This window comes from Hyaena hyaena, unplaced genomic scaffold, assembly GCF_003009895.1.
Source record: "Hyaena hyaena isolate Hyena2069 unplaced genomic scaffold, ASM300989v1 scaffold_81, whole genome shotgun sequence".
NCBI classification, from domain to species: domain Eukaryota; kingdom Metazoa; phylum Chordata; class Mammalia; order Carnivora; family Hyaenidae; genus Hyaena; species Hyaena hyaena.
The window spans coordinates 48,991-57,604 of record NW_024080714.1 but is presented as its reverse complement, the minus strand read 5'-3'; the positions used below and the strand labels follow the sequence as shown (position 1 = coordinate 57,604).

Genomic DNA, 8,614 nt, shown 5'->3' with positions numbered 1-8,614 from the left:
GGGCTCGGCTGCCAGGCGCGCGGGCGCGGGGTCGCAGCGCGAGCGGAGCCCCGGCTGTCGCCGAGCCCGCTCCTGACAGAATAACGTGCTCGGTTTCCCCACCCCTGGGAGGGGTTGCCGGTGCCGCGAGCTGCCTCCCAGTTTCCATCGCTTCTCTCCTGGGGAGGATCCGCCGCCGGGAGGAAGGATTAGAATAAACCTGGCCGAGGCGCCCAAGTGGCTCGCGAGGAAGCCGGGGCCGCCGCCTCGTGTCCCCTCGGGGCGCAGCGCTCGGGGGTCGGCGGGCCGGAGCCGAGGCGCGGCCGGCGGGCCGGGGGCGGCGGGGCCGGGCGAGCGGCCGTGCGAGGGGGCGGGCGCGCGGCGAGCCGGGGGCCGGCCGGGCGGCCCCCCGCGCCCCGCGGGGCCCCGGAGCCCCGGCACGCGGGCTGGAAGCGAGCGAGGACCGCCGCCGCGGGCTGCGGGCCGGCACCGTCCCTCCCGGAGGGGGACCCGGCTATGACAGCTGGGCTCCCGCAAGGGTTAACCTGGGTGTCTTCGGCAAAGTTGTCGCCGAGCCGGGAGCCGGCGTAGGGGCCGCGGCGCGGCGGCTCGGGGGGCGGCCGGGCGGCCGGCGGCGGTCGTGGCTCGGCGGGGCCCGCGCGGCCGGGGGGCTCCTGGGGGCGTGCGCCCCCCGCCGGCTGCCCTCGTGGATGCCTCCCGGCGGCGGCGGGCCCATGAAAGACTGCGAGTACAGTCAGATCAGCACCCACAGCTCCTCCCCCATGGAGTCGCCCCACAAGAAGAAGAAGATCGCGGCGCGGAGGAAATGGGAGGTTTTCCCGGGAAGAAACAAGTTCTTCTGCAACGGCAGGATCATGATGGCCCGGCAGACGGGCGTCTTCTACCTGACTCTCATCCTCATCCTGGTCACCAGCGGACTCTTCTTCGCCTTCGAGTAAGTGGCGGCGAAAGCCGCGCGACGCCCGGCTCGCCTCGCCTCTCCCCGACCCCTGCCCCTCCCCTCGCTACTTTCGTTTTCCAGAAGCCTTATTTGCTGCACCTTGTTATATAATGCAAACCCGCTTCTCCCTCTTTTTTCTTTTTTTTTTTCCTCAAAGGTCTGGGGCTCTTTGGTCCCCCGAGACAGGGCAGCCCTGGGTCGGGCTCTGGGAGGACGGAGGGGAGAGGGGCCGCTTGGAGGGTGTGCCGGCCTTGCGGCGTGCGCGGGTCGGGTGGCACCTCGCAGGGCACCGATTCTGGGTTCTTACAGAGTTTGGAGACCAGCGAGCCAGCCCCGCTGTAGCTTTCTGTGCAAGCGAGGATGAGGCCGATTTCTCAGGCGGCGGTAAATAGAATTGACTCCCTTTCCTGCTCACAAGCTATAGGGCATCTTGTTCAGCTTATTAACCGAATCTTCCAGGTGCCTTCGCTGAATAGTGAAGAATCTTGGTTATTTCAGGTTTCGGAGCGAACGCCACCCTGTGTGGCCTGGAGGGGCAGTTTCCTTTTTCATTCTCCTTAGATGGGCACCCTTGGTCAACAATTTCTGATTTACCGTGAGGTTTCCAAACTCTTCGCCTTTAAAAAAGTTTCCATTAAAAAAAAATGTTGCAAACGAACACTTTCTCCTCCCTTCATAATGTTGGGGAACAGGTGAAAGGAGACTTTCAGCCTGTTCAGGAAAAGTATGACCGTTCGTGGTAACTTCTGATTCCAGAAACAGCTCTTTGGGATTTTAGGGCTTTGATCTGAAAACAAAAAAGCGTATGCAAGTCTCCGCCGTTTTCAGGAAAATCAAGTTGGCCAGTGGCAGCTGTCCCTCTGCCAACTAATGAAAGATCTTATTTATTAATAGATTAGATAAAGTACTTTAACCACATTCCAGAATCAATTTCAATTGCTCTTATTGGGTCCAACATTGGCAATGCAGCTTCTTATGTAATTCCCGGTATCCTTTGCTCAATAAAAGTTATAGCTACACTCCCATCCCCTCTAAAAAAAAAAAAAAAAAAGCAATACAGCTATTGGGAGTTCTTTGTTCTTCTGGAATCCTGCCTATTATGGGGCATGATACGCGTTCAGTCTCCATCTTCTTCTGTTGCCTAGGGTTAATTAAACCTTTGTGTTTATTTACTTTTTGTCTCTGATGAGTATTAATAGGCTCTGGTTTTGTGCCCAGTGTTTGGTATTCCAAATGCTAAGTCAATCAGAAATGAATGATCTCTTGACAATGTGATACTTTTCATGTAAAGCCCTCTGACTCTGATGGGAAGCATTTTGTGCCTCAACATTGTGCTGTGGTGAGCAGTTATAGCAGGATTGTTAGAACAGGTGAGGAGAGAGATCGCAGAGGTAAGCCACTCACCTCCGCCAGTCCTTACACACAGCCCCTCCACTTCTCTCCTGGAAGTTTAACTTTTGGGCAGTTTTGCAATGAGGGTGGAGCCCTTTGGGGGGCTTGGGGACGGGAGGGGGCGGGTGTGAAAAGGCTTTGGGAACAGCAGGCGAAATGCTCTTTTCCTCCTCTGTTCTTCCCCTTGTCCCTTTCCAGAGCCAGCAGCTCATCCTAACAGACCTGAGTCTGAGTCATAACAGTTTCAGGCACTGAAATGATGACACGTGGTTGAACGCAAATGCCATCCTTCTAACGGTGGCTGTCATTTCAGATGGTCTTCTAGATTAAGAGTATTCACGATGTTCCTAACGCTAAAGTTTTGAACTATTGGCATTTTAAAAAAAGCAGGGAAAATGGGTTAATTTTGTGAGCTCAGCCACAGGTGTGTTTCATGCAGGATGATGAACGTTTCATTTTCTGTGTGCACCCAAATCCCCACTGTCTGGTTAGAGATCCCCTCTAGTTATACTTGCGTTTCTTTTCTTCATTCAAACATTGCTTGTAAGCAAACCATCCCTTCTGGAGCCCTGTGTGTGTCCTCTTCCAAGGTCCCCAAAGTCGTCGCTAGTAGGTCGTCAGGGATCTTTCTCTGCTCTCAGCATTTGTGTTAACCAGCGGCTGTAGGAATAAACGTGCGTGCTGGGATTTTATTAGCTCCTACTGGTAACTTCATTTTTCGATAAGCTCTGTGTGTGTTGGTCTTCCTGAGTGTTGCTTCAACTAGGCAATTGGAAATTTCAAGAAAATAGGCCAATCCTAGGATGATGCCCCAGTTGGGAAAAGTCATAGGGCTGTTCAAACTATAGAATATTATGGTTTGGCTAAGAATATTTGTCACTGTGTTGCTTTTAAGTTCTTTATCATTGCTAATGACAAAGTGAAATTAAATAACTTTGGCCAAATTAATTTGATAGACTTGGAGAAACAATTAGTTCCATACATAGGATATGAAATGGCAACAGCCTAAAAGAGATCAAGAGAAAATGCCAGTTTTGTCTGCTCACTGCCTGCCTTCCTTCTGCCCTTCCTTTAGTTATCTATTGAATGTATACTATGTGTTTGCCTATATAGTTTAAGTTCATGTCTAGATAACTATAATGTGAGTAGAATTCGTGTTCAAACATTAGAGTCCATGTTTCCCCATACAGTTACGAAAGGCAAGGACAAAATTTGGAGACACGTGACTTAGCTTCAGACCTCTTTTTCCTGCAACTGTTCCCTACCCTAACTGTCCTTAAACTTGAACAGACGACAGGGAAGTTCGTCCGAGAGAAAGGGAGTTATGGGAACATAGCAACAGGTGTTGATACTGCCTCTGACCCTGGGAAAAAGGCAGGGTAGAAATGATTATTATCACATTGAAGAGGAAGTGACAGAGGCCTGGGGAGGTGAAATAACCACCCCGGGTCATACAGTAACTAGAGGCAGGAGCTTCTGACAGTAAAGCCAGTGCCCTTTCTGACCCACTGTGCTGCTCTTCCTCTAAGTATAGAATAGTGCTTAGAGGTTTGGACTTTTTTTTTTTTTTTGATAGTTTTTATTTATTTTTGAGACAGAGAGACAGAGCATGAGCGGGGGAGGGGCAGAGAGAGAGAGACACACACACAGAATCTGAAACAGGTTTCAGGCTTTGAGCTGCCAGCACAGAACCTAATGCAGGGCTTAGACCCATGAACCACGAGATCATGACCTGAGCCGAAGTCGGACACCTAACCGACTGAGCCACCCAGGTGCCCCTGGACTTTGAAAGGACAAATCCTAAGATGCTAACCAGAAGTATGACCCTGGGAAAATAATTGGACTTTTCTAAGCCTCAGTTTCCCAATCTGTCAAATGGGATTAATAATCCTACCTTAAAGTGTTGTGAAGATTAAGTGGCAAAGTATACTTAATACAGTGTCTCATCCATAGTAAGGACTCAGTGAATGGTACCTGTTATTAGAGCAGACCTTAGAAGTAGCCTCCCAAGGACTCCCTTTCCTGAGAGCCTTGGAAGGAGGGAGTATGTGGGTTAATAAGCAAGTATAACAGTGATACCATATTGGGCTGAAAAAATGCAGACCTGTGTAGTTTGCAGTTAAAATAAAGACCTTTGTATGAGTCAGGAGAGTGGCTCACTCTTGCCTCTTCAGGGTGGGACTCTTGCAGAGATGTCTGGGGACCGCCCTTGTCCAGACCTGAGCAGGAGCACAGAGGAAGCGTCCAAGAAACAGCGACTGATTTCATTGCCATTTTCAGAGCTACCGTCTTTGAACCGTGAAGACAGTAAAGAAAGCTACGAGAAGTAACCTGATGCAACTGCGCTCATTTTCAAGTAGGACCAGGCTGTGCGTTTGGGGGCATCCTGTGTTCCGATAGGCATTGCTCGAGAATGACAGCATTTTGTCATCGTATTCAAGAGGGGAGGGAGGAAGCTGGTCGCAGTGCTGTCGAGACTTGTCACTGTTTCTTGCAGTTACTGAGGGAGCTGGTTCATCTAAGACTCACAGCAACAGCCTCATTCTTGTATCCCCGTCTGCAGAATTGCAATTTGAAAAGATCATTGAGTGTTATCCATTTCTCTGTCTCTTCTCTGACATCCACATACATACACACCTGCCTTTGTTTCCATTTGAAGTTTTGAAAATAAAAAGGCTTTGGTCCTGAACTGTTGATATCCTGTAGTCTCTGATCACAGGGACAGAAGGAAGCAGATGAACCAGGCAGCCGGGTGAGGTGAGGGGAGGCCTGCTTAGCTCTTGGACATGACAGTCTCCCAGTTCTGTGCTGTGGTCACAGACAGTTTGGAGATGTTGCTGGGGCTGAAACACTTGGGATGTGGAAGCATTCTTAAGTTTGTCATCACTTGAAGTCCATTAGTGATTTTTTTTTAAAGCCACCATAGTCTTCTTTCTGACTTCCTTCTCTCTTTCCTTTTCTCCTTCCCTTTGTTTCTTTTTTCCTCCTTCTCCTCCTTCTTTCTTTGGCTAATCCCCTCTGAAATAATTGAGGAATAATTGGTAGTCAGTGGAACTGGGGTGATGTTTGCTTTGACGATGGAACAGGGGACTGTCCCCCGTAAACAAAAGCGCTATTTCCTTTCATTTCTCCCTTATATATTGGAAATTCTTTATCATTTACTGGAAGATGCTTCCATTACAACATATAAGGACCCTCTCTTTTCTCAACTGCCCTATTCAGAACTGCATCAAGTTTTCTGCCATCTCAGAAAGCATATGGAACGTGTCCTGTCTTCTGGCTGGATGCTGGCCATGCAGTGCCTCGCGGAACACCACGGGGTTGATAGTAGACGGTAGAAGATGACCCTCAGGGTGCTACTCTGACCACGTAGATGTCGTCAGGGACACTGTATAACCTACATGATCCACAAGAGTTTTGGATCCAGGGGAATTTCAGGTGGCATCAAAACCTTATTAATGACTTCTTGACGTGAGGGCACCGATCCGTTCGTTGGTGTGCAAGTTCAACACATGTAAGTTCCATGAGAATAGGGAATGCGTTAGTTTTGTTCACTGTTGTATTTTATCTTCAGTACCTAAAATAGTACCTGGTACGTAGCAAGCTCTCGGTAAGTATTTGTTGTTTATGGAATAATGGTAATATTGAAACACTGAAAAAGAACTCCCTCATGCTTCAGTTTTTCATCTTGTAAAGTTGTAAACACTAAAATTTCTAATTAATAATGCCTTACAGAACACAGTTGCCTCAGAAACTTCAATTATTAAGTGTAATTCTTCCGAATTTAGCATCAGGTCTCATCCCTTTTTAAATACATTAATTGAAGCAGAGGAAATGAAAGGTTTCTTAGCTATTTAGAAAACTAGTGACAGAGCTGAGATGTTCACCTGGCTAACTAAGGCCTCTTTCTAGTTTTTCTTTATTTTTTAAGTAAATGCTTTAAGCAAATAAAGCACTCTGAGATATATGTGTATACGTTACTGTTACCCAGCTACCCCTAATGCCTAGAATAATTTTACATTTTATAGGTTCTGGACTTTTGATACTTAAATTTATTTAATAAAACTCTTATAAGGAGACTGTTGACTCTCAGCTAGTGGGAAGTGATACCCAGTTATGCAGAAAGGACGCCTGTAGGTTTCTGTAATAAGGTAATGATGGTCAATTACTTAATGGGCCATGTCTACATAACCTGGAGATTTTTCCTTTGCAGTGCAGTGTTGCACATAATTTATTCATGGCAGAGTTACTATGTCTTAGCAAGAGAATTTAAGTGTTTCAAGGAAATGTATTTTTTTTTTTTTTTTTTTTGTAGCTAAGGTTGGTAGGAAAGGGAAAGCGGTGGTGGACAATAGATATTTCTATTTAGTTGTATCCGGGAATTTGGATCTGATAAAAAGTTGGCTCAGGTAAGTGTTGGGGACCATCTTAATGCTTTTGTTTAGTTCTTTACTAATTTACTGTTTACTCTTTACTAATTTACTGTTTACTCTTTACTAATTTACCAAATATAAATGTTGGTCCCATATCAAACTAATTTTTATAAACTGGATGATCTTCTCTCTCCTCAGTTCTTCTCTTTAAATAATATATCCATACAGACGATTGTATGTATCATATATGCAAGTGTTGAAATAAAATAGTAAAAAGAGTACCTGTGAAACCAGTACTCAACTGAAGAACCACATCGATACCAGGGCTTTTGATCTACTCACACCCTCTGAGGTTTAGCTCTGTTCCATCTCCCTGCCCCTCCCTGAGGTAATCGCCACCTGAGCTTAGTCATTATTAACGCCTCTTTTTCCTCAAGGTTTTTAAATGTATACATTCCCAAATAATACATTATTTAGTTTGACTTGTTTTTCTATATAAAAAATATAAAGCCAAATTTCCTATATATATATAAAAAAGTAAAGAAATCTTTTATACCTATAAAAAAATCCTTCGATTGCTGCCCTTTCCCCTCCTTCTCCCTGGACAATTAAACAGTAAGTTGCAGACAACACACCTTTTATATCCAGATTTTTCCGTATTTAATTCTTTTGTGTGTATGTGTGTCAGAGAGAGACAGGGAGAGAGACAGGGAGAAGGAGAGAATCTCAAGCAGGCTCCACACTCAGTGTGGAGCCAGACATGGGGCTCAGTCCCACGACCCTGGGATCATGCATGACCTGAGCCAAAATCAAGAGTCAGCTGTTCAACCCACTGAATCTTTCATGCATCTCTCAGCATTTAATTCTTAAGCAAAAGACCTTTTCTTATATTAACACGGTACAGTTGACCCTTGAACAACACAGGTTTGAGGTGCACGGGTCTGCTTACGTATGGATTATTTTCACAGTACAGTACTGTAAATGTATTTGTTCTCCCTTATGGTTTTCTTAATAACATTTTCTTTTCTCTAGCTTACTTTATTGTAAGAGTACAGCATAGAATACATATAACATACAAAATATGTGTTAATTTGTTACCTGTAAGGGTGCTGGTCAACAGTAGGCGATTAGTAGTTAAGTTTTGAGGGAGTTGGAAGTTATACACCAATTTCCAACTGTGTCTCCGGAGTGGAGTGGGGTTGGCACCCCGAACCTCTGTTTTGTTTAAGAGTCAACTATAACGGTATCAGTTTCAGTGAATTTAATGTGGTTACAACAGTCCATATTCAAATTTTGCTATTTGTCCCAATATTGTTGTGTCTAAGTGTATGATCTTAGTTTTTGTTTTGTGCTTATCTAATACATTTTGTTTCTCTTTTCCCCCTTCTAGCCTTCATTTACGTGAACTGCATATTTTTAATATTCCATTTTATTTCCTGTAACAAATTTAGGCTATATTTCTTTGTACTTTTTAGTAGCTTGAGAACTTAGGTATGCATGTTTACCCTATAAGAGTCTACCTCTGAATAGTTATACTGTACTTCACAACTAATGTAGGAAGCCTAATACATTATAATTCCACTTACGTCTCTTACACTTTGTAAATCTATTGCCATATGGTATATACCTGTGAGTGCTATAAAGCCAGTAATGTTAGTACTTTAAAGCTGTCAACAGTATGTAAAAGAAACACAAACATGTATAAATACATGAAACAAAGATACTTTAAAGTAAGACATATGCACACATATAAAATCTGAAATAACATATACATTTATACATGTATAAAATAGAGATAACTTTAAGTGGAGTTTTATATTTATCTTTACATATTTACCATTTCTAGTACTATTTATCTTTTCCAGGTATATCATTTCTCTTTGGTCTAAAGTATTTCTTTTAGTATTTT

At 44.9% G+C, this 8,614-nt stretch overlaps 1 protein-coding gene across 1 annotated transcript; it reads left to right on the top strand.

Moving 5' to 3' along the window:
* The first annotated feature begins 641 nt into the window (after window positions 1-641).
* Window positions 642-4,968, top strand: LOC120233047 (palmitoyltransferase ZDHHC14-like). Its single transcript, XM_039234125.1, has 2 exons — window positions 642-934; window positions 4,507-4,968. Exons 1-2 carry the CDS (start codon window positions 690-692, stop codon window positions 4,553-4,555), a joined length of 294 nt encoding a protein of 97 aa, XP_039090056.1. The 5' UTR covers window positions 642-689; the 3' UTR covers window positions 4,556-4,968.
* The last annotated feature ends 3,646 nt before the right edge of the window (window positions 4,969-8,614 follow it).